The sequence below is a fragment of the Ranitomeya imitator genome, chromosome 2 (assembly GCF_032444005.1).
Source record: "Ranitomeya imitator isolate aRanImi1 chromosome 2, aRanImi1.pri, whole genome shotgun sequence".
NCBI classification, from domain to species: Eukaryota; Metazoa; Chordata; class Amphibia; order Anura; family Dendrobatidae; genus Ranitomeya; species Ranitomeya imitator.
In genome coordinates this window covers 785731175-785758099 of record NC_091283.1, presented here as the reverse complement: position 1 = coordinate 785758099, position 26925 = coordinate 785731175, and the positions used below count along the sequence as shown (strand labels likewise).

At 41.0% G+C, this 26925-nt stretch overlaps 1 protein-coding gene across 34 annotated transcripts in view; it reads left to right on the top strand.

Moving 5' to 3' along the window:
* Nucleotides 1–26925, top strand: part of ANK3 (ankyrin 3) — an 853965-nt gene that overhangs the window by 660794 nt on the left and 166246 nt on the right. For 26 of the 34 annotated variants that reach the window (XM_069753579.1, XM_069753580.1, XM_069753578.1 and 23 more), the window contains 5 exons: nucleotides 3058–3156; nucleotides 3506–3604; nucleotides 5929–6024; nucleotides 9762–9834; nucleotides 13909–13971. In XM_069753579.1, coding sequence (XP_069609680.1) covers nucleotides 3058–3156; nucleotides 3506–3604; nucleotides 5929–6024; nucleotides 9762–9834; nucleotides 13909–13971 — 430 coding nt within the window. The remainder of the gene's footprint in view (nucleotides 1–3057; nucleotides 3157–3505; nucleotides 3605–5928; nucleotides 6025–9761; nucleotides 9835–13908; nucleotides 13972–26925) is intronic. The other 8 variants (XM_069753584.1, XM_069753587.1, XM_069753586.1 and 5 more) reach the window with 1 other exon arrangement.

The window sequence follows — 26925 nt, the reverse complement described above, 5'->3', positions numbered from 1 at the left end:
GATAAACCCAGCTTACTACATAATGTCAGAGAGGCAGATATCTGCAAAGAGGCAGTGGTGATGCCGCTCCTGCAAAATTATATTACGCATGCCCACAGAGATGTGATAACATGATTAGTTGTCATTTAAACTGCAAAAGCCTTGGGGTCAAGGAAATGTAAAATGACTGACTTAGTGGCCTTCTTTTCTGAATATATTCATAAAGGTGAGACAAATATGAAATATTCATGGAAAATGCTAAATATTTGCATGAATGATATTTGTGGTATCTTCTTTCATTCCTTCTGCTGCTCTCTTACCATGTAGTCGTGCCTCCCCGAGCCATGCTGATGAATTTTAAAGTAAGGTTCATGGGGAAAAGCTAACCAGAGTAATAATTACAGGTAGAAGGATAACCTGAATGTCCTGGGCTCCAACTGAAACGTCTACATGTAGATATTCTAGTTTTGTATTTGAACCCAATACTTAATATCTCAAACTGTATTTAAAGTGAACCTGTCAGCAGGATTTTGTTAAGTATACTACAGGCATTGTCATGTTTGCGCTGTTACACTGATTAAATTGATACCTGGGGTGAAGAAATCTGCCTTGTGGTTCTTGTGTGATCGATGTTTTCAGTTAATGATATGCCCGTGCTTCAGGGCAGGACTATAGGTAAAGTCTTAACTTCCTGTTCTAAGCCAGAGAAACCAAGGAGAGACCTGCCCACAGGCCGCCCCAAAGCCCAAACAGTCTGTCTCTATGATAAGGGACATGTTTGTACTTTGGGGCGGCCTGTGGGCAGGTCTTTCCTTCGTTTCTCTGGCTTCGAGCAGAATATAAGACTCTGCCTACAGTCCTGCCCTGGAGCACAGACATATCATTAACTGACAACTTCCTAAACTGATTACACAAGAACTACAAGATGGATTTTTTCACCCCAGAAATCAATTTAATCACTGTAACAGCGACAATATGACAATGCCTGTAGTTTACTTAGCAAAATCCTGCTGACTGGATCGTTTTAATATACACAAAATATATATCTATCAGTATCAAAATTCCCCCTAAATCTTTAAGAAGTGCCCCATTTGGGAAACAATAAGCAGGAGAGTCCAGTAACATATGGGAATGTTGGCAAGTACATGGTCTCAAGATATGGATTTTTAGGTTCTAGAATGACCTTTACACAAATAGTTTACCTCTTATTTTACAAAGAAATTTTTCACTATAAGGATTTGCCTTTATCTTCATGAACACTTTAGGAAAACAAGTTGAATAGAAGGACATATGCATTTTTTCTACCCTTCGTAATATATTACTGTGTCTCATTAGTATCCTTAAAGTGATGTATGACATCTTAAAAAAAAATATATATATATATATATATATATATATATATATATATATATAAAGAGAAAGGCAGCACTCCACAAAATAAATACAAAAAGAAGTGTGGCCTTTATTAAGCCCAAATGGCTGCGGTTCACAGGACTTTTCTCAAGCTTGGCCATATCGGCTTGATAAAGTTCACACTTTTTGTATTCATTTTTTGGAGTGCTGCCTCTCTCTTTTTAAATACTACAGAAATTGGATATTTGTTATGTTATATATATTTGTTTATTTTATACACGTATATTGCACATAAAAACTTTGAAGTCCAAATCTTAGCCATTAATTATACATGTCAAGGTTCCCAAGCTATTGCTTTCTATAGCTTATTGCCTGACACAAGTCATTAAGGGGAACATATCAGGACAATTTTATTACTCAAACTGGCAGCATGGCTGTGCAGATTATAGTACAGCAATAACTATGAAGCCTATCTTGTAGTAATCCAATGCGCCATGGCTAAGAAAACAAACTTTGAACCCACAGGCAAATCATCCTGACAGTGCATTTGGGATGTTTTTGCACTTGGAGCAGATCAACGCGCCCCCAATGCACCTCCAGACTGCTTTCCATGGGGCTTCAAAAACTGGTTTCTCAGCTATGGAACATCAGGTTGTTACAAGACATGTCATTTTTATTGCTGTCCTCTGGCCCTTGCTGTCATAACTTTTAGTTTGATTAGTAAAAATGTCCTGACGGGTTCATTTTAAATCAAGATGTATGTCACACCGTATACGGCGATAAAGGGGCAGCACGGCGTACTGGAACCCGCACCTGTCCCTGCCACTATAAAGGGGTCCTGGCTCTCCCTTATCTCGGGGGTACCTATGAAGGTTAGGAGGCCCGAGCCGCCAGCGTATCCCTGTCTCCTGTTCAGGCCCTATAAGTGACCCCCTCTCCCCCAAAGGAAGGTGGACTGCACCAGAGTAAAAAATATCACCAAAAACAGAAAAGTAAAAGGAAAACCAAACTTAGCTTAATGCTGCAAGGCACAGCACAGCAGAAAGAAACACCAGCTGTAACGGACACAGCAGTAGACAAACAGCTCTCAGCTAGCTCCTACTCCTGGCTTGGTCGCTGAAGAATGAACTAACACCGACAGTCAGCTGATGAACCAGGTGACCTTTTAAAGGATGGAGGGAGTGGTCACTACAAACATCAGCTGAACCAGAAGCAATGCAATAACACGAGCGGCCACCAGAGGGGGAAAAACTGCATTAACCCCCGATGACCAAAAAGGAAAAAAGGTATTAAACAGAAGCAAACCAGATCTGCCACAAATCGAAAATTGGATCGTGACAATGTAATTGTAGGAACAAAGAACGTGTCACTTCTTCAAAACCAATTAATAAAGAAAGTGTCTGCACTGCCTGGTTTCTATTGTTGAGATAGTATAGATTTGGAGTGGCTGAAGGCATGGAAATTATATAAAACTGTGGAAATTCACATGGTTAATAATTAAACTGTTTAGTATAATTTTCTTTTTTACTCTATATTTATTGGCCATTTTAATAACCATTAACATTACAGGGAATAGTACAAAATTTGGGTGGTGGATGTGACACATCATAGTGTTGTGAACAAAGAACATGCGCCTAAAGGCTATGAAGGTAACACAGTAAAAGAAAAAAATGTAGCTATGAATGGAGTTGGGGGTAATCGCCTGTCTTTTCTTATGTTCTACAGATGGGATACACTCCTCTGCATGTAGCCAGCCACTATGGGAACATTAAAATGGTGAACTTCCTGCTGCAGCATGGTGCCAAAGTCAATGCCAAAACCAAGGTGGGTTGTAATTTTTAACAATTTACAAATGTAACATACATGGTGGTTGGGGGAGAAGTAATCTTGCACTACAGATTTCAATGTCACGCCACGCGCACATGCAAATAACAAAGTTTACACATCTTCCCATGGTTCCATATTAATAAGTTCACCGTTTTAGGGATTTTCTTTGTTGTGTTGTTATGTCGTTAGAGATGTCACTTATATCAGTGACATATGTAATGTCTATACCAATAAAGCTCAATATATTAAGATCGTTAGTACATGAGCCCCTCTTTGTACTTGCTTTCCTTGGTTTTGGAGAAGATTTTCGCTTGAAGATTATTCATGCAATATTTATTTTCTCCAGAATGGATATACTCCATTACATCAGGCTGCTCAGCAAGGACATACCCACATCATCAATGTGTTACTCCAGCATGGTGCCTCCCCCAATGAAGTCACTGTGGTAAGTGAATATTCAGAACAGTATGTTTTACAATCCACATAATTTGCGCTCTGTGCATTATAGACATTAAATACTGATTTAGGTTTTTTTCTGTGGTTTGCTCAAAGGGACTTACTGGTGACAACAGTTATCACCTTTCTACTGGATAGGTGACAAGTTTGTTAATTAGTGAGGGTCTGACCACTGGGACCTGCACCAGTTGACAGAATGGGGAAGATTTAATTTTACTAGAATGGAATGGTAGTGCTCATGCTTGATTGATACTCCATTCATTCCCTTTGGGGCTGCTGAGCCCATACAAAATGAAAAACCCGGCAGTCGTGCTTCGAACTGTAAAGGCTGAGAAGATGGTGGAACAGATGGTGGAACACCATTTCTGAAGACGCCTGTCATTATATATGATGTGGCCTGTTTATGATTGTGTGTTTATCTTGATGTAGACTGCAGTTTCCTTTTAGTCAGGGGTGACAGGGTTAACTGTAGGGCCAGGCCAAAGTTGGGAAGGAGTAAATGGGCACTAGGGATTAGTTTCTGTTTTATAGTCAGTCTTGGTTGAGCTAGAGAGAAGAAAGGACACCCTCAGTCAGTTCTGATCATCATCAGGTGTGTGTCAAGGTCAGACGTAGAAGGTAGCACTTTTTCAGCAAGGAACAGTGGCAGCAGTTATCCTCATAGCAGGCAAGTTGGGAACCTACTGGAAGTGGATCTTAAGCGAGTCTCAGTGTTAGCCAGACTTGCAGGTCTTTGTAAATAAATACAGGATCAGCCGTGCTGGGGTACGACTGTAAGGTGGTAGCAGGGAGGGCTCCCTCACACCGTTCACAGCGTGCACTTTGGGGGTCAGTGGTCACAGTGCAACACATTGTCCCCCGTGGCCCTGTACCGGGTAGATGGAGGTCCCCAGCGTAGCCTGTTATTCATTTGCAACATTCTACACAAGTAATGTGCCGCCGACCGCAACAGTCAAGTGTGAACATCTGTTATACTGTCCAGAAAAACTCAAGCATCATTCCTGCTACCCATTGTACATATGTTTCAGACCTAGTAAACAAGAGTTTATTTTCGTAAACCTGTTTGTCTTTGTCATCGTAGAGTTAAAGGGTCTAAGTGTCTCGCAAATCATGGCAGAACATAGTTTGAAGGTGTCAGCAGCTGAAACAGTAACATGTGCACACACCTAGGGTCACCTATGTCGGGCGTTTTTGGGCACAGAGACAACAACCGGCTAATGCCGTCCCTTAGACAATCTGCCTCTCCATTTTGTAACCGGGATAAAAATAACTTGAATTCTGGTGGTCTACTTTTACCACTGGTGCATCTTACGGAATACTATTATACATTAAACGCAATACTTGAGCAGTGGCCAGTACTGTAAGCCCTCTATAGAGACAGCTATGGCGAGTCCAAGCTTCATTTTTTATTCTTTTGCTTCTCGAAAACATTGCAGAAGATATAGAAATGTACCGTATATAATAAAAATGACTTGGATCACCATGAAGATGTATTGGGAAATAAATCAGCATTAAATATTGTACCAAACAAAAACATGATGTTAAAAGATGGAGACTCATTCTAAAGTAGTCGCTAAGTATCTAATCAGTTACTCCTCAGTTTGATACTGGAAATGGTCCCCCAAAACCCTGGGTCTTGCATAGGGAACAGTTTCTCACAAAAGATCGCTTGTTATTTTCACGCTGTTTTCAAACAACTATTAGCAAAAGAAAAATGCAATCCTTTTTCCCAAAATATGAACTTGTGTTAAATATGTTCATCAACAACTACATGGCTAAAAATGTGTGTCATGCACAGATAGATACAGTAAATGAATAAAATAAAAATTGATAAAATGCTTGTTTTTTGTTTTGATACTTGATGAATCTAAGGACAAACCAAAAAATGATGAATCTAAGGACAAACCAAAAAATTGGCCTTAATGGGCATGTCCACCTTTGAGGACAATTTTTTTTTTTCTTGCATGCAGTTGGGGCTAACCATCATTTTTTCAATTAGGTTTCATTAAATATTTTTCATTATATATTTTCCAGTGGTTCTTTAGTAAAGCTTTATACACTTGCTCATGTTCTGTGCTTATTGCATGCAGGATGTTGTCTTTCAGCGTTGATTTCATGTGTGAATGAGATCCAGGAAAGAGTCATCAGAGCAGAAACTTCACAGGGAAAGTTGTAGATCAGGAGAAGTGAGCTGGAGGCGTCTGGTGTGGGTGTACGGATGTAGAAAAATCAGTCACAGGTCTTCACATTTAGGCTATCGGTGTCTAACCTCTGACACTAATACAAAGCGTTGCTGTATTATTTTTCCTCCAGAATGGCAACACCGCTCTCGCCATTGCTCGAAGGTTGGGCTACATTTCAGTGGTGGATACTTTGAAGGTGGTGACGGAAGAGACTCTGACTACAGTGGTAAGTGGATTTATATCACTACAGTGCTCCTCGTACCAGCTACTCTCTGTAATAATGTGATAATATATTCTAGTAAAGCGTTTGGCTAATGTGGACAACTCCTTTATAAGGAAAGAGTCTCATGGAGACGAGCTGATCACTAGAAGCCCCAGTCATCACTTCCTTCACATCCAGTGTAAAAAGGAGCTGTCCTCTACTCTAGTCTGTTTATACTAAAACACTGCATTCATCATGAAACAACAATTCTAGAGCATATTTTCTAGACCCTTTTTTAGTGCTGTTCCTCTTGTATGAATAAATTACCAAGAGGGTGTCACTCCTCCCTTGGGGGTCAATACACTGTCTAAGGGCTCGTGTAGACCACCGTAAATTCTCTCGGGTTCCGGCCAATAATGCACAAGACACTGATCAAACTCAGAGTTTGATTAGAGCATGATCACAATGTACTCCTGTTCTCTGTGATGAGGTGAAGATGGAGAATAGATATTCTCCATCTTCTCCATTGTCAGTCTGTAAAAATCGGACTTCACTCAGATGTCAGCCAAGCACAGTCCGATGTTTTCCATGGACTCATTGACTTGAATGTCGGAGTGCAATACGAATTTCTGATCAAACTCAGGCAGACAGCTGTTATTTTTCCTCGGACAGATACTGCACGGCCACATAGACTATCCTTGGTCCAGATGTGATCCAGATGTCTTGTCAGCTCACAATCGGAACAATAATATGGCCGTCTGCACCTCCCCTAACAAAAGGGAAGCTGCAATGGGTAATGGGGCCCAACTCCACCTCCAAAGTCGGTGGAATTGTACATTATTATTTTTATTATTGTTATTATTATTTATTATTATAGCGCCATTTATTCCATGGCGCTTTACATGTGAAAAGGCGTGTACATAATAAAAAACAATAACAATAATCTCGAACAAAACAAGTCATCGACTGGTGCAAGAAGAGAGAAGACCCTGCTGGCGAGGGCTCACGGTCTATTGTGAAGAGGACTGCAAAGAACTAATATATTTTGGTTGCACAGAGGCCATCTTCTGTCTGTGTCTGCCCCTGGTCTGATAGTTTGAGTTAAGGTACATGACCCATTGACTATGGGAATTGTAACATCTCAATTTGAGCTTTCATTGCTTGGATTAATAACAAGGGGACGGCAAAATGTAGAGTTCTAAGAAAAGATAATCTAGAAGTGGTGGTATTTTATGGATATCGCAGGGTTACAGTTTGTGCACACAGTTTTTTTTGGAGGCAGGATCTATAAATACTGGAGCCATTGGTTTCTACATTTACAGTATTTCTGTCCTCTTACTGATGTCCCTTGCAATGCATCAACATTGATGGGAGCGTAAAAAACGACAATTCATTATTTCTATGTAGATTTACAGGAAACACTTTTTGATTGATGTGAAAGCGTCCAGTAACTCCATTCTCCTAGCATTGACAATAAGCAGGTGATGACACGTTGTGTTCTACTGATGAGCCAAATCTCTGGCTGAGAGATGAGCTGCACAGCCCACAATGATTGAGGAGATTTGCAACCAGATAATTAAATCTCTTATGAAAGATGCAATCTACATACAAGCATTTTACTGTTTTAACTTTTACCATAGTTTATGCTTGGATATATAGATTTACACATTTATTATGACAAAACATGAAAGGTCGTTGGCTGGAAATACCAATCTCATTAAATCAGCGCTCAGTTCTACTGAATGTTAAATGACGCAGTTACATAGTATGTGACTGTAATACCCCAGACCCCCAGGAATGGGTATAATGGGGTGGCTCTGGACTACACAGTTGATAACCTATCCATAGGATAGGTCACCCATATAAGATCAATGAGAATTTTTCATACTGAACCTGCACCGATTCAGCTGAAATCTGCTCCAGCGGTGGCCGGATGTAAGTTACGGTATATGCAGAGCAGAGCACCGCAATACCATACACTGCTTAGTGACTGCTGCAGGGTACTCCAGTTTACCTCCCATGTGAGTGGTGGGGGTCCCAGATATCAGATGATATATTGCTAGCTTATGTCATCACTTTACAAGATGCACATACCCATCAAATGACTATATATGGCCTATGTATTGGAATACCTGATAGTTTAGCATTATTCTAGTAATGCCAAAATATACATGTTCACATTGACTCACCAGTGGGTTTCTGGTCAAAATATACATATATATATATATATATATACATATATATATATATATATATATATATATATATATAATCCCCCCACATGTTTAGTATAGTGCTCAAGTTTGACATTACCCGTTAGAGGTGTAGGAGTTAATATTTTTGGAGGGATTCCCCCCATTACAGTATTATTTAATTTGCCTTCCTATTACCTACATGCCCATGTACCCGGCTTAGGAGGATGGATCCTACTGACAGATTCTCTTTAAGGGACTCTGACAGCACAGAATAACTGTCCAAACTAAGCCTACTTTCACACTAGCGTCGGTACGGGCCCGTCGCAGTGCGTCAGGCCGACGTACCGACGCATGCTGTGAAGTAAAAGCACAACGGGGGCAGAGGATGCAGTTTTACAACGCATCCGCTGCCACATTGTAAGGTCCGGGGAGGAGGGGGCGGAGTTCCGGCCGCGCATGCGCAGTCGGAAAAAGCGGACCCGACGGACAAAAAAATGTTGCAAGCAACGTTTTTTTGTCCCGACGGACTGCAAAAACACATCGCATCCGTCGCCCGACGGATGCAATGTATAACAATCCGTCGCAATGCATCGCTAATGAAAGTCTATGGAGAAAAAACGCATCCTGCAGGCAACTTTGCAGGGTGTGTTTTTTCTTCAAAACGACGCATTGTGACGTGTGTCGAACGACGCTAGTGTGAAATTAGCCTAAGTCGCTCGGTGCTTCACGGCGGAAGCAATCATTTACATACACCTTCCTATCAGTCATTTTACCTCTATCTCTCCCTCCTCCTCTTCTTTGATTGACAGTTCTGGCTTCTTAAAGTCTGAGAAGAGTGGAGATAGATGTAAACCAAGCAGGAGGGAAGATTTATGTAGCAAAACCGCATCTCTGAACCTTGTGATTGGATGTGCCACTGTCACAAGTGAGATGTCGAAATGCATAGTATGCCGAACTAGTGATGTCCAGTCACTTATTTTATTGTGTGCTTCAGATTTAAAAGATGTTTCATAACGTTAACATCATGAACCTTTTTACACTTATTTTCTTTTGTTCTACAGCCATGTCTCCATGGTTGAAGGCTACAAGTAAACCCTACGTGTCGTCTGATCTTGCAGACATGCATTACTCTCATCCCGCTGCCCCCTTTTTTCACTAACCTACAGTGGGGAAGGTCCTCTCTCACTTGGTGGTTTCTGTTTGGCTTCTTCCAACTTCTGACCACTGCTCCACACAAACTCCTGCCTATCTGCTGGACATTCTGACCGCAGGACAACCCCTTTAAGCACGGTGACCTTCCTTTAGGCCTGGATGTATTAATCAAGATATCTGTGCGTGTATTCCATGTGTTGAGGTTTCAGAGTTTGGGGCCCACGTGTTTTAGGCATAGTAAATCTTTTATCAACTCCAGGAATTGCTCTTCTCTTGGCATGAAAGCCGCCACACACACAACACATCATCTTGCTGCTTTTTTCCAACTATGTTATCACACTTGGCTTCGTATATCCCAAACTTAACATAGGAAGTGATCATTTCTTTCTTTTTTTATTTTTTTTAATCCAACAGATGGTGACTGAAAAGCATAAAATGAATGTTCCTGAAACAATGAACGAGGTCCTGGACATGTCAGATGATGAAGGTATGGGAACAACGTATATCCTTCCTTTTATCTGTGTCATCACCAGCTCTATGAAGAGTTTTAGCTTTTAACTTTTTGCCTCCATTAATTTAATATTCAGTAAAATTTATTTAGATCTGAATCCAGTATTCCTAAAATCCCAATAAAGCCGCACAGAGTTACAAACTAAGAGGACAATCAGACGACTGAGCGCAGAGATTTTACTGTTCAGTCAGGGGCGTTGATATGGGTGCGCAGAGGTAGCAGCAGGATCTGCAGCCCATGTCGGACCCTGTGTAGTACCCTCTATTGGAACTCCACCCCGATCATAGAATATATGTACAAATCGTCATATATCATACGATGTCCAACAGTGCCATAAGTAGGCCAATAACTTTCCTACAGTGCACATATAACCATACAGTACCTCATTAAAATTGCCATACAGTATGGCGCATTAGTAACGGTACCATACATTTCATGGTGCTTAAAAGCTTTGGGTGCCAGATCAGTTAAAAATTATTTGTAAAATTTGGTTAACAGCAGGGAATGTAATATAGTAATTGAACAATTTTAAGTCATCTTGCACATTCCCAGCCATTCCTAAGCCACCACTTTGGTGTTCCCTGTTGATCCTGCTGCTCGTCACATGCAGTATATGCCAGCTTCAACTCTGATTGGCTGCAGCGGTCATGCAAATCATAAACATAATGTCATTACTGCAGAAATTATGGTTAATTTATCATGTTATAAAATTGTCTGAAATAACATTTCTGGAGAAACCAAAGATCTTAGGTGTAACGTTTCTCCTTGTGGAGAGTGACAAGCTAGGCTTGGTATGTGAGGAGACATATGCGCAATGCATACGTATATATATCCTCACTCTGACATGCGAGGCCTTGCTTGTCACTCTCCACATGGAGAAACGTTACTCCTTAGATCCCAGTCTTAAGCCTCTCACCTAGCCAAATCAGATCTCATACTTTGCACTGATGAGGAGCAATACCCCGAAACAATGTGTCTGTAAATTGAGATTCTGGTTTGACTTTTATCCTAAGTCATATGGCAAGACTCGTTAAAGGTCGATATTGAGTTTTAGGATTGTTGCTTTCAATAGGTGGCGCTAGAGATCTAAGCCTCTTACTCTCTGCAGAAGCAATTTGCATGGAGAAACCCAAATAACTCTTAGAAAAAGTTTTTCCCAATTAAACAAGTTCACTGGAAATCCGACCTGGGTCTCTCACCACTATTCAGAACTGGACTCTGAAATGCATTTTGGACTGGTGTTGTGGCCGAACATGCCACTTCTCCTTTCATTGTCTATTGTACTGCTATCTCCATCAGTCCCACAGGCAATGTAGGGTGGCCACCACTCTATTTTAAAGGGTAATTTTAGAGACGTGTTCTTGTGATTGGTGAGGGGCCCGGTGGTCGGACCCCAGCAATCAACAAGTTATCAACTATGCATTGGAAAGGTGATAACTTGCCCAGTTTAGAGTAACCTTTTAAATTAGATAAAGGGGTTGTTGCCACCGTTATATTTATTTATGAAGAAAATTGTATTTTTTAAACTTGTTAAATTTACTCCTATTAAAAATATCTAAAGGTCTGGTTCTAGAGATATCCATGATTAATATTTAGAGTTATTAATGCTGCCTGCTTATAGGTTCTGTATTTGCAACTTTCTCTAAGGCCTCTTTCACACGTCAGTGTCTCCGGTACGTGTACTGACAGTTTTCTCACATACCGGAGACACTGACACACGTAGACCCATTCAAATGAATGGGTCTATGCACATGTCTCCGTGTTTTCACGGACCGTGTGTCCGTGTTGAAAACACGGAGACATGTCCGTTTTTCTCCGACAGCACGGTCCGCAAAGCGTCCCGCACACGTGCACACGGAGAACAGTGTGCACTTTCCTCCGTGAGCACGTACTGCCCGCAGGAGAGACAGCACTACAGTAAGCGCTGTCCCCCCCGTGTGCGGTGCTAAAGCCGGAATTCATCCCTTCTTCCCAGCAGCGTTTTTTTCCTTTTCCCTCAAAAATTAAGTTTGTGTGTCCCCTCCCGCCTCCCATCCCCTGTCCCCCCCCCCGCTTGCCAGGAAATACTCAACGACACTCAGCTCCAGCGATGTCTCCTCTCAGCGGCGGATGGAAGGCAGGAGGGGACGCGCAAACTTTATTTTTAAGGGAAAAGAAAAAAAAAATTTTTCATTCCTTCTTTCCAGCGAACGCTGCTGGGAAGAAGGGATGAATACCGGCTTCAGCACCGCACGCAGGGGACAGCGCTTAACTGTAGCTCTGTCTCTTGCACGGTCCGTGTGGTCCTCAGTCGGCACACGGGCGGCACACGGCTGCCGCACGTGTGCCACACTGATGTGCTACGTGAGCACACGGACACGGATAATTCCGGTACCGATTTCTCTGGTACCGGAATTATCTGGACGTGTGAAAGACGCCTAAGTGGCCGAGCATGCACAGTAAATCTATATCCTCCTTAGCTGTAAAAGTGTCATCTTCCTTCCTGCCCAGGGTAGCATTTAAAAAGCTGGCGAGGGTGGAGGAATCTAATTTTAATACTTTATGCAGCTACCGTGACAGAAGACAGATGACGGAGAAGGCACAGTAGATCTGTCACAGTAGCCGGCTCTGTAAATGTACTCTGGCCAGGCAGAGGATTGTGCGTTCAAAGCAGAGGGCAAATTGTGCCAATGGAATAAAAATGTACTGCGCACACTCTGCCACCTAAAGAAAATTGCAAATACAGAAGCAGCACTAGGCAGGTGGCATTAGGAACTATTCATTTTTTTAAATAGGAGTAAATGTAAAAAGTGTAAAAAAAATTCAATGTTTTTCATAAATAAATATAAATATTTTTTATTATATATACATATTTTTTAGTAAAATATTGATCAGCCTTTGCAAAGTTATGAACTCCATTATCTTATCTTTCTTCCTTTTTCCCCCAGACTCCATGCTGTTTGAACTGCCTAGTTCATTCATTAAGTAGCTATTTTGAACTTCAGGTCTAACAAATATCTATCCTTCAGTGTGGGCGTCTCTGCTCCCTTCCACCATTCTCCGGCACCATTTACTAACAGTCTTCCTGTATGAGCATTGCCACGGAAGCCTAGATATTTGCCAGACCTGCAGCTCAAAACCGCTAACCTGAATGAATGAACTAGGCAGCTAAAACAGCCACTTCAGCATGGAAGTAATGGAGGAAAGATAAGATAAAGTAAGATAAATGTAGTTATCATTTGAAATCTATATATTCTTTCTTATGGTAGGGTAAGGTACTAGTGATGAGCGAACGTGCTTGGATAAGGTGTTATCTGAGCATGCTCGCGTGTTAACTGAATGTCTTTGGTGTGCTCAAAAAATAATTTTGAGTCCTCGCGGCTGCATGTCTCATGGCTGTTAGACAGCTGCAATACATGCAGGGATTGCCTAACAAACAGGAAATCCCCGCATGTTATTGCAGCTGTCGAACATGCAGGTGCCGAGACTCGAACATAATTCTCAAGCACGCTGAAGACATTCAGTTAGCACATGAGCATGCTCGAATACACCTTATCCGAGCACGTTCGCTCATCATTATAAGGTACCCATTCAAGTTATAGTGCAATTTTTGTTTTCCTGTCGATGGTCTATATTATTATATGTGACCTAATGACCGCAAATCAACCACAAAAACATAAAGTTAGACGCAGAGATTAGACTTTTATTGGTGGATAGTTCTGCTTTTCACCCGGATGTGCTGCTCCTGTAATGTCTACGAGGCGGAGCGGTCAGTCCTCATATTTAATTAGCGAGTCGGGAACGTGTCCGTCTTTCTCCCCTAGAATACAGGAAATGGTAGCTCCAAAATAACATACCTAACAGAACGCACTTTGATGAGGTATCAGGGGTAATAGTTTTCAGCTACCCATGTCTACTCTCACACATTTTTACAGCCTATCTTATCTATTATTGCGGTATACTGGACAAAATTAGCGCTGGCCAATAAGCAAATATTTCTGTGTGCAAAAGAAATGAATTTCCTGTGCATCTCATTGCTGCCATTTACTTATGTTTACTTGAATTACACAGTACGTAAAGCCAATGTACCTGAGATTCTCAGTGATGCAGAGTATCTATCAGAAGGGGATGAAGGTACAATGCTTTATTCATCCGCAGCGGATTCAACTAACATTTATCAGTAATTTGAGGCTCTCACAACAATGAGATTCAGGGTTAACCACAGGGTTTAGGTGCAGCCTGTAATAGTCATGAATTAATAGTCGAGTGTTCCCATATAAAATGGAAAGAATTAGCAAGGCGAGTGCCATAAACTTACTCTATCGTTAGACCCCTGTAATATGTATAATAGTGATTTTGGCATTACAAACACTAGAAATTATTTAAACTAAGACTAAATTTAAGCATGTATGTTATGCCCACAATACCTAAACCTCCCACATTTCTGCTTCACCAGATATGACAATACAGACTGTAAAGATTATTAAATAGATCTGAGGCCTGAGGGTGTACTTAATTTGAAAACCTTTGTCAGAATGGCTGTATAATGCCTTATTAAAGTTTAAAAGCAATCTCCACCCACCTTTCCTAATTGACAGCTTCGCAGTGTCCCTCCTCCCTGCTGAGATCTCACATTGCTCAGTGCATGCAGCAAATATCAGTCAGGCCGGATTGGTGGACAGAGAGATTGAATACTCTTGGACTCATGAGCTCTCTTACTCTTTAGCTGGAATCTAAAGTCTCATTTTAATAACGGGATTATTCAGCCATTCTGACATGGCTTTTCAAAGTATATTCACCAGCCTCTTCCGGTTTAAAATGTATTTAATAAAAAATGTAAAAGATTGTGACAGATTAAATTTAAATAACTATAAAACCTGATAGTAATCTATCTTTGGTTCTGTAGAACTATGCTGGGGGAAGAACTGGAGGTTGCAAACCTGACATGGACGCTAAAATGTGGCTGCATTATAGATGTATTAAAACAGGAGAAACAATTTCTTTGATTTCCAGACCAGCTTCAGGTCTCATTACCAGAACTCAACAGCCTCGTAGGCATATAGTCCAGAAATAACTGTTTGTGCATGGACCATGCAACGTAGACATATAAATGCAACCTAACAGAGAAAACTCACTGGAATTTATGTGGCTAATTGTTAAATTGGGGAACTTGGCACTCCAAAATGAATTCAAAGCTTTATTACGGATTAGCAATCCTCCGTATATGCATAGGATTAACGTTTCAGCCACCACTTGGGCCTACTTCAGAAACAGATTGCAAAAAGCAAGCAGACAACAGAAAAGACAGCGCTAGGTGATAAACTTATGGTGCTGTGATGAGGATTGCTTTTTGCAATCTATTTCTGAAGAAGGGCCAAGTGGCGGCTGAAACGTTAATCATATGCATAGAGGATTGCTATTCCTTAATAAAGCTCTGAATTTATTTTGGAGGGCTACTTGGATCCTACTTGAGCTCTCATCTACCATTAAGAGCGCCACGTATCTTTCTGTCCATAACAGGTAAATGGAGTTTTCTGGGCTTACGATAAAAATCACATATCATATAGGATAAGTCACAAATATCACATTGTTGGGATCTGACGATTATGCAATCATCTCTGAAAGAGCTCTTAGTCGTCATTTAGTATAATGTTCTGTGTTTTTTCAAGGATAATAATAATTATATTAATATAGCGCCAACATATTCCGCAACACTTTACAATTAAAGTGCCCGCAAGCTTATAATCTGTAAGTGGTTCATTTTTTGTGTGAACTGATTGCAAAAAACCCGATCTAGAGACATGACCATTATTGATTCAATTCATGGCTCAAACTTGTCAATGAAAAAAGACTGCTCTTGGTGGCCATACGTGTGTCATCCAAGTGGTGTCCGTCCAGCCCTCCCTGCCCTGGTGTGAGGTGTGTAGTACTGGCACCATCAGTAGGTAAAGCCCTCAGTCAGAATGTTGTGTGAGCTCCAAGTTACGTACTGTAATCGCTTCTTTAATTCCAAGTGTTTGTTTTATTCCCAATCTAATCCATTAATTTTGGTGTGGATCTTAACTGCACGAAGCTTCAGCTGGTATTTCCTAAGTGGGTGATGAGTTTAACCCTGGGGTGTTAGAGCTCCTAATGAAATGCTATTATGTAAATGTAACATTTTTCAAAAAAAATGACACAACTTTGATACAAGAAATAGCCCTGACGTGTGAACTCAAAGACAGGAGCTGTATGTATGTATGTGTCATCATCACATCTCTGACGCACGTTCACGATTCCGTCAGGGGATTCGAAAATGAGGTTTGGATGTGGCCGAGGCAGAGGCATAGATTCCACGGGGGACAGTGCATGCAAACTCAGCCTTGTTGTTTGGCTGAGCCCTCCCCCCAAAAAATAAGTCCAAAGTTGCATGTTTTGGACTCCATGTGATAACTGAAATCTATGGCTCCGTCTTTTGGCGTTTCCGAATCCTGGAACCTGCCATGCTGCCACATCAGGTGGAAGAGACATGATGTGAACACGGCTTAAAGAGAAAGCTGAATGTCTTCCTAAATTAAGCTTCTCTTTTCAGATACAGCATTATGTTTAGATACATACAGTCCATCTTGTTAGATACGGCCTCTGTGATCAGATACAGCATTATGTTTAGATACATACAGTCCATCTTGTTAGATACGGCCTCTGTGCTCAGATACAGCATTATCATTAGGCTATGTGCACACGCTGCGGATTACTCTGCAGATTTTTCCCGACTGATTTTGGTAAATCCGCAGGTAATTTGCACTGAATTACCGCGTTTTTTTTTTTGCGTTTTTTTGTGCGGATTTCACCTGCGGTTTTACACCTGCGGATTCCTATTATGCAGCAGGTGTAAACCGCTGCGGAATCCGCACAAAGAATTGACATGCATGTGCACTGCGGATTTTGTTTTCCATAGGTTTACATGGTACTGTAAACGCATGGAAAACTGCTGCAAATCTGCAGCGGCCAATCTGCTGCGGATCCGCAGCAAAATCCGCAGCGTGTGCACATACCCTGTGATACAGCTGAAACCAGAAGTTTCCATACACTATATAAAAAGACACATCTGCATGTTTTTCTCAATATCTGACATGAAATCAGAATAAATCTTTTCCCGTTTTAGGCCAATTAGGATTACCATAATTATTAATATTTGTCAAATGCCAGAATAATGAGAGAGAGAATGTTTTAAGGCATTTTTATTACTTACTGCAAAGTCAAAAGTTTACATACACTAACATTACTATGCCTTTACACAATTCTGGACCGCCCATGTGAGTGTTTGGAAGCTTCTTTTTTTGTGGATGTATTTTAATGCACACCTGAAACACACTGTACATTTTTTTTTATATACTTTTCTATACAAATGCTCATATAGAAGTTCTGAGTATTCAATGCAATTAATGCCTTAATGGCACTACAAGGCAGCTTATCTAAACTGTGATTGTATGTTGGATATGTCATTAGTTAACCAGCGTTGATCAACTATATACATGATTCCAGCACTTGTTTACATTGGCCAACAAAAACCCGATGGGTACAGAATGAGTGTTTAAAGTAGATGTGTCACCAGATTTCACAATGCAAGGTGCTTATACAGTATGACTAAATACATCAGTCTCTTAGATCTGATAATAATGCTGTATCTATCCATGTCATTATGGACGTATAATCTTACGTGAACAATTAAACTCAATATCCGCCCACCTAGCATGATTGACAATCCCTCAGTGTCCCTCCTCCCTGCTGATCAGGTCTCACATTATTCAGTACAAGCTGCAGCTGTCAGGCTGGGTGAATACATTTAGATTCCTTTTAATATGAGGATTATACAGCCATTTTGACATGGATTATCAAAGTACATATACCAGCCCCATCAGGTTTGAGAGATGTATTTTATAATGAGTACGGTTTGTATTGTGGAATCTACTTTAATACATTAATTCTGTCCCCAAACAGCATCATATTGAGGGCAGCACATTCCCTGTGCGTTTTGTTCATTCGTTGGGTAATTGCCCGCATATTTACATGGACTCATCAGGGTGGAGTGATCGTTCCTAGTTTCACCAATTATTATTTTGTCTGAATGAGCCTTAGCTTATAGAATGAGGCTAAAATCTGGTATTAACAGCAAAAGAAAAGTCAATCCAGGACATGCAATTTGGAGCAATGAGAGACAATTTTAATCCTTTATATGGATTAAAATATTTTGTTGTTGTAGATGGTTGGTGTCCTGACTGAATTTTATACTTTTTAGTATCTTGCTTGGCAATGGAGAGACAAGCACATGACTTTGCCAGAGATCTCTTGCGATGTCTTCAGTCTTGTAGGAACAAAGCATAGGACATATTAAATCTAACATTCCCAATCCTTTATTGGGGAAGATCAGTACACCTCTCTGGGGTATTCTGGTTACAAAAAGACATTGTTTGGCCGGTAGTCATCAACCATAAGAGTGCTCGTTCGGTCGAGAGCTCCTGTGTTCTCTGTGAGAGACATGTAAAGAAGCTGCGGAGACACCATCACGTGTTTCTCGACGCAAGCAGTGAATAGCCAGGCCTTTCCCCGGGAAGGAACAACCACGGGAAGGGCAGCATCCTATGAAGGAAAGCCACCTATGCCAAGCATGGTATCCATCCACAGACAGCTGTTTCGGGGTTTTTTGTTGTTCCTTCCCGGGGAAAGGCCTGGCTATTCACTGCTTGCGTCGAGAAACACGTGATGGTGTCTCCGCAGCTTCTTTACATGCATCTGCATATTTCCCATAAGGGATGGGGGCAGTGTTCTGGAATCACTGCGTTGAGAAACACGTGATGGTGTCTCTGCAGTGTTGGATGTTTTGGTCTCCCTGAGGCCAATCATCTGTGCCTTTATAGCTCTATGAGAGACATGTCTGGGGGCGGCTCATCTCCGAGAGACACTCTGAAATCAGACATTCCAGATCAATATTTGTCCTGACAGTAAATCGTCCAGGCCCCCCATACACAATAGACTGTAGGCCAAACCCTTCTTCAGTTCCCACAGTTGGCCTAAACTAGGCTGTCTTGTCAACCTAAATGGAAAGAGCTTCTATAGAAAATGAATGGATATCTTCTCTTGCGTTTCATATGGAGCATTACTTTTTATTTGTTGATGGTTTTCTTCGTCAAAATGCGGAAACCGCATCGCGTTATCTGTAAATCAGTAGGAAAATAGAAAATACCTTACAATTAGTACGTTACTTTTTGTAACATGTATTTTTCACTTTTGTAGCGTATTTTTTTCGTGACTTTAGAATAATTTGCAAATGTGGCAAGCTCATTCCTGGTACTTTTTTTTTTCCAATGAACCTGCGTATGTATTTTATGTTGCTTATAAAAATGCTTGGATTAAAGTGTATTGCAATTTTAGTGGGGGGGGTTTGCACATACTAAGAGAAATCTTTGAGTTAAATGATCGATTAATTAAATGATTTGTAGAAGAGCTAAAATAAAAAAGTAACATAAACTCTAAAAACAAATAAAAATGTGGTTAAAAGGATGAGAACAAAACATTTAACTTGTAGTATTTTTGTGGGGATTTCTTGACAATAAACTCAACAATAAGGCCGGCGTCACACACAGCGTAAAACAATACGGTCCGTATATTACGGCCGTAATACGCTGAAAAGTCCCGAAAAAAGTGGTCCGTAGCTCCTCCGTAGGCAGGGTGTGTCAGCGTTTTTTGCGCATGGCATCCTCCGTATGTAATCCGTATGGCATCCGTACTGCGTGGTTTTCTCGCAGGCTAGCAAAACCAACATACCGCTATAGAAGTGATCCATGTGTCCCAAAAAGAAAAGAAAATATATATATACTGTCTATATATATATATATATATATATATATATATATATATATATATATATATATATATATGTCAGTAGACACATATATTAGAGAGAAAAGCCGGTAATTCAGTGCGGTGTACAGTAAAATCACACTGACAGCTTACAGTAGAATAGGTAGAATAAATGTGTACACATAGAATAGGTATATATATATATATATGTCAGTGAGACACATATATGTATATATATTAATATTTATTCCAGCGCTAGACAGCTTGAAAGCCGGTAATTCAATTACCGGCTTTTTCCTTCTCCTTCCTAAAACCCGACATGATTTGAGACATGGTTTACATACAGTAAACCATGTCTTCTCTCCATTTTTTTTGCAGATTCCACACTACTAATGTCAGTAGTGTGTATCTGCAAAATTTGGCCGTTCTAGCTCTTAAAATAAAGGGTTAAATGGCGGAAAAAATTGGCGTGGGCTCCCGCGCAATTTTCTCCGCCAGAGTAGTAAAGCCAGTGACTGAGGGCAGATATTAATAGCCTGGAGAGGGTCCACGGTTATTGGCCCCCCCCTGGCTAAAAATATCTGCCCCCAGCCACCCCAGAAAAGGCACATCTGGAAGATGCGCCTATTCTGGCACTTGGCCACTCTCTTCCCATTCCCGTGTAGCGGTGGGATATGGGGTAATGAAGGGTTAATGCCACCTTGCTATTGTAAGGTGACATTAAGCCTAATTAATAATGGAGAGGCGTCAATTATGACACCTATCCATTATTAATCCAATACTAGTAAAGGGTTAAATAAAACACAAACACATTTGTTAAAATTATTTTAATGAAATAAAAACAATGGTTGTTGCAGTATTTTATTCAACGCCCAATCCAGTCACTGAAGACCCTCGTTCTGTGAGTAAAAAAACATAATAAACCAACAATATACTTACCCTCCGCAGATCTGTAACGTCCAACGATGTAAATCCTTCTGAAGGGGTTAAAACATTTTGCAGCAAGGAGCTGTGCTAATGCAGGCTGCTCCTCGCTGCAAAACCCCGGCGAATGAGGCTAAAAATAGATCAATGATCTATATTTAGCTTCATTTGCGGTGAGGCGCCCTCTGCTGGCTGTTCATAGATCGTGGGAAATTACCTAGAAAGCTCCCTGGCTCCCTGGCTTTCTAGGTAATTTCCCACGATCTATGAACAGCCAGCAGAGGGCGCCTCACCGCAAATGAAGCTAATTATAGATCATTGATCTATTTTTAGCCTCATTCCCTGGGGTTTTGCAGCGAGGAGCAGCCTGCATTAGCACAGCTCCTTGCTGCAAAATGTTTTAACCCCTTCAGAAGGATTTACATCGTTGGACGTTACAGATCTGCGGAGGGTAAGTATATTGTTGGTTTATTATGTTTTTTTACTCACAGAACGAGGGTCTTCAGTGACTGGATTGGGCGTTGAATAAAATACTGCAACAACCATTGTTTTTATTTCATTAAAATAATTTTAACAAATGTGTTTGTGTTTTATTTAACCCTTTACTAGTATTGGATTAATAATGGATAGGTGTCATAATTGACGCCTCTCCATTATTAATTAGGCTTAATGTCACCTTACAATAGCAAGGTGGCATTAACCCTTCATTACCCCATATCCCACCGCTACACGGGAATGGGAAGAGAGTGGCCAAGTGCCAGAATAGGCGCATCTTCCAGATGTGCCTTTTCTGGGGTGGCTGGGGGCAGATATTTTTAGCCAGGGGGGGCCAATAACCGTGGACCCTCTCCAGGCTATTAATATCTGCCCTCAGTCACTGGCTTTACTACTCTGGCGGAGAAAATTGCGCGGGAGCCCACGCCAATTTTTTCCGCCATTTAACCCTTTATTTTAAGAGCTAGAACGGCCAAATTTTGCAGATACACACTACTGACATTAGTAGTGTGGAATCTGCAAAAAAAATGGAGAGAAGACATGGTTTACTGTATGTAAACCATGTCTCAAATCATGTCGGGTTTTAGGAAGGAGAAGGAAAAAGCCGGTAATTGAATTACCGGCTTTCAAGCTGTCTAGCGCTGGAATAAATATTAATATATATACATATATGTGTCTCACTGACATATATATATATATACCTATTCTATGTGTACACATTTATTCTACCTATTCTACTGTAAGCTGTCAGTGTGATTTTACTGTACACCGCACTGAATTACCGGCTTTTCTCTCTAACAGCGCTGCGTATTTCTCGCAAGTCACACTGATTGTCCGTGTGTAATCCGTATTTTTCACGCTTCCATAGACTTTCATTGGCGTATTTCTTGCGCAGTACGGTGACAAACGCAGCATGCTGCGATTTTGTACGGCCGTAGAAAGCCGTATAATACTGATCAGTAAAATACGGCAAATAGGAGCAGGGGCATAGAGAATAATTGTGCCGTATTTTTTGCGAGTTTTACGGACGTAGATTCTGCGCTCTTACGTCCGTAAAACTCGCATGTGTGACGGCGGCCTAAGTGTGCAGGAATGAAGCTGTACTTTCAGATTAGTTGTAGGATTGCCCACTCTGCTCCTGATTAGTCTACTGTGTCCTCACTTACCATTACCGCCTCCGGTGACATTATTCATGGGAAAGTGTGTCCCAATTTAGTGTAATTAACACATGCCTCAGTGCTTTGGCCTCTTTTGTTTTTTCCCATTTCATATACAAAGGGCTTGTAGAAGAGACCTAGATAGTAACATGGAAGTAATACAGATGTGAGACAGAAAAGCACAGTATGAGAACAGGAAACACTGCTGGGAACATAACGATGGGATGCAAAGAACTCCAATAAAAGGAAGACACCTGAGAGCATTATCCATATTAGGGTTAAGTTCCCATGATGAGGTATTGGTGAGTTTTTGACGCAGCGTATTTTCAGTGCACAAACAGCACAGCGTACTAAAGTTCATTGAAGTGGATGGGATTTATAGAAATCTGACCTGTGGTGAGTTTTTGAAATCCACAAGTCGTTTTCTCTTGTATGTTGAGTTTTATATGCAGATTTTCCCAATAGAATTGCATTGGACACTTGTGATGAGTGAGTATGCTCGTTACTCGGGGTTTTCTGATCATGCTCGGGTATTCACCGAGTTTCCCTAGCAACCAGGCAACCCCCACATGTACTTATGCTGGCTAACAGATGTAAATCATTCAGCTGCGGCAAGAAAAACGAAATCTCCGAGCACTAAAAAATACTCGGAGGACCCCCGAGCGTGCTCGAGAAATCTCGAGTAACGAGTATATTCGCTCATCGCTAGTTTTGACTGCACAACCCCTTTAAGCTATTAGATATCCACGTCTGTTTTGCTTTCAGAACAAAAGGGACTTTAACAAGTGTGATCCGATCTTCATCTGTTTGTGATCCTTGTGTCTATTTTATACCAATCATGCGTCATTCTTCTTTCTTGTGCGCAAAAAAAAATCAGATGTCCGATTCCCAAGCAACTATTCTGTGAATAATGGACAGCACATGGATGGTTAATCATTTTCCTCCAGTAAACTTTTACATAAATATAATTATACATAAATCTGTAGAATTTAAGCCCCGCTGCGGTTTAGTAACCAGCATTCCCTATTGATTTAAATTAGGATAAAAGTGTCTGCGTTCTGTGTTGTTCACAAGGAAACAATAGGAACGCTCCATGTAGGGTTTTTACGTCTGAGATCATAATGTAGTTTAGATTAAAAATAGTTCAAATAACATTTTTGGGAACAATTTCTATAAAAAGCACCCCTCCCCCACTAAGACAAATTATCAATGGACGAAGTAATACAGATTGTTTGCAGCTTCATTTTCATGCTCGCACCACTTCATAGTCGATCACCTTAGAAATGTTTATATTATTTACCTTTTGATATTATTAGACCTAGATCAGACCAGGCTGATCTTTGTCTTGTACCTGGTGAAAAGCACACAGCTCAGAAGAAAAAAATTACAACAAATCAATCACATCTAGCATCTCTTAATCAGGCATTTTATAGTTCAGAGATTTTGATAGGCTGGAACGTATTTTTTTTTTTTTGCAGTGCTACAAGTAGCGAGCTATGAGGATTCTTCGACTCCAGGCGGTGATGTGACCTCTAGCATGCGTTCTTCCAGCCACATTCTGACTAGACTGTATCTGGTCTTGCTCAATGCATTTGCATTGAGCGAGACTGCAACCATCTAGTCAGCATGTAACCGCATGAATACAAATCATATACTTGTGATCATGCGCTCCTTGCTCCCGGCGCCGACACTGGAGAATCCTTACAGCACGCAGTGTGCGCTACGTAAGGATTCACAAGTCTGCAGTCACATAGAGTGACTGCATGTTTGTAGCCTAAGGCTGGACAAACCCTGTAAACGGAACCTGACAGCTGTTACATGCTGCCCAATCCACACGCAACATGTATCAGTCGCTGGCTTCATGTTTTCAACCGTTTATGTTTAAAGGGAATCTGTCACCTCATTTAGGCCCTATAAACTGCGGCCACTGCCATCAGGGGCTTATGTACAGCATTCTGTAATGCTGTAGATAAGCCCCCTATGTAACCTGAAAGATAAGAAAAACAAGTTAGATTATACTCACCCAGGGGCAGTCCTGTGCGGTTCGGGTTCGATGGGCGTCGCAGGTCTGGGTACGGCACTTCCCATCTTCATACTATGTCGTCATCCTCCTTGCTTCTGTTGCGGCTCTGGCGCAGGCGTACTGATTTGCCCTGTTGAGGGCAGCGTAAAGTACTGCAGTGCGCAGGTGCTGGGCCTCTCTGACCTTTCCCGGCGCCCGCGCACTGGAGTACTTTGCTCTGCCCTCAACAGGACAGAGAATTACGCCTGCGCATGGGCCACGACAGAAGGACGTATCGCATGAAGATGGGAGGCACCGGACCCGGACCTGCGTTGTCCAACGGACCCAACCGCACCGGGACCGCCCCTGGGTGAGTATAATCTAACTTGTTTTTCTTATCTTTCTGGTTACATCGGGGGGGGGGGGGGGGGGCTTATCTACAGCATAACAGAGTGCTGTAGATAAGCCCCTAATGGTGGTGGCTGCAGTTTATAGGGCCAAAATGAGGTGACAGGTTCCCTTTAACTTTGAGGCCACGTTCAGTATTCAGTCAGCATTTTACATCAGCATTGAAAAGTCAAAACCAGGAGTGGGTGATAACTGCAAAAGTGGTGACGCGTTTCTATTATACTTTTCCTCTGATTGTTCCACTCCTGATACCCGTGGGGCTCGGGATATTATTTGTTTAGGGCTCATACTTACAGCTCTGGCAAAAATTAAGAGACCACCACATCAAAACCCTGTTATGGGCAGCCCAATCTCCAGACCTGAACCCCACTGAAAACCTCTGGAATGTAATCAAGAGGATGATGGATAGTCACAAGCCACCAAACAAAGAAGAAGAACTGCTTAAATTCTTGCGCCAGAAGCAGAGTGAAAGACTGGTGGAAAGCATGCCAAGATGCATGAAAGCTGTGATTAAATATCATGGTTATTCCACAAAATATTGATTTCTCAACTCTTCGTGAGTTAAAACATTAGTATTGTTGTTTCTAGATGATTATGAACTTGTTTTTTTGCATTATTTGAAAGCAGTTTTTTTAATTTTGACCATTTTTCTTTGTCAGAAAAGAAAATACAAAAATTATTGCTTGGAAATTCGAAGACATGTTGTCAGTAGTTTATAGAATAAAAGAACAATTTACATTTTACTCAAAAATATACCTACAAAGAGAAAAATCAGACAAACTGAACATTTTGCAGTGGTCTCTTAATTTTTGCTAGCGCTGTATCTACATTTAAAACGGACTAGTACAATCCGATAAAAAAAACGGATTGCACTCTTAACTAATGTTAGTCAGTGATTATGTATTCATCTGCTATTTTTTTCTCAGCTCTAATCAGACTGAGAAAAAAAATAAAATCGCAGCATGCTGCAAATGGCCGTGCATATCGGATGAGACTCGATAATGGAAGTCAAAGGGTGCAAGAAAAAAAATCGCACGCCACACGGTTTTTACACACCCATCTCATAGGAAACATTTCATCAGCCAAGTACAGTAAATTCAAAAGTAAATATACTCAAAAGGGGACAAACGATATTGATAAATATTAATTTTTTTAAAGGGATATATGTAGGAAGGACAGTAAATTCACAGCGTGAACCGTCAGAGTACAAAAAAAGAGATATATAGAATTTTAAAAAACTGCGTAGTGACCCCCATATTATTCTTAACCAGCTGAGGGAAGGCCAACAGCTGAGGGATGATATTTATAATCTGGGAAGGGGGTAATAAGCATGGAGCTTCATTTTTTTTTTTTAGGGGGGGTCACACCTTGTCATTAACCAGTAAAGGCTAAGTAGACAGCTAGGAGCTGATATTAATAGCCAGGGAAACTATGTGTTTATTAACCCCCTTCCCAGACTATAAACATCATCCCCCAGCTGTTGCCTTTCCCACAGCTGGTTAAGAAAATTAAAGGGAACCCAATCCATTTTTTCTCTTATTTAATTATGAGCTAAGTACATGTACAGTAAGCTGCACTGATTATATATCTCAATAACATCTATCTGTCTATCTATCTACTGTATCTATATCTGTATATAAGATTGTTTTATTAGTTGGTAAATGGTAAACTAGCTTGAAATGACAGAGAATTACTGTAACGTTGTATACTTTATACAGTATGGTTGCCAGCGTCGGACTGGAGCTCCTTGGGCCCACCAGAGAAAATCATTCTTTGGGCCCACTATGTAGCTACATAGAAATAAATACAAGACTACTGATTGTGCTGTAAAACACGCTAATATCAGGGTATAATATAAGGTAGTACAGGTTTTAATGATATAGCAGGGGTTGGGGTAGCCCCCCTCATAGAATATAATGCATCCCACCTCATAGAATATAATGTAGCCCCCTCATAGAGTATAATTCCCCCCCATAGAATATAATGCAGCCCCCTCATAAAGTATAACACAACCCTCCCCCATAGAATATAATGTAACCCCCATATAGAATATAATGCAGCCCCCCATAGAATATAATATAGCCCACCTCATATAGTATAACACAACCCTCCCCCATAGAATATAATGTAACCCCCTATAGAATATAATGCAGCCCCCCATAGAATATAATATAGCCCACCTCATATAGTATAACACAGCCCTCCCCCATAGAATAGAATGCAGCCCCCCATAGAATATAATATAGCCCACCTCATATAGTA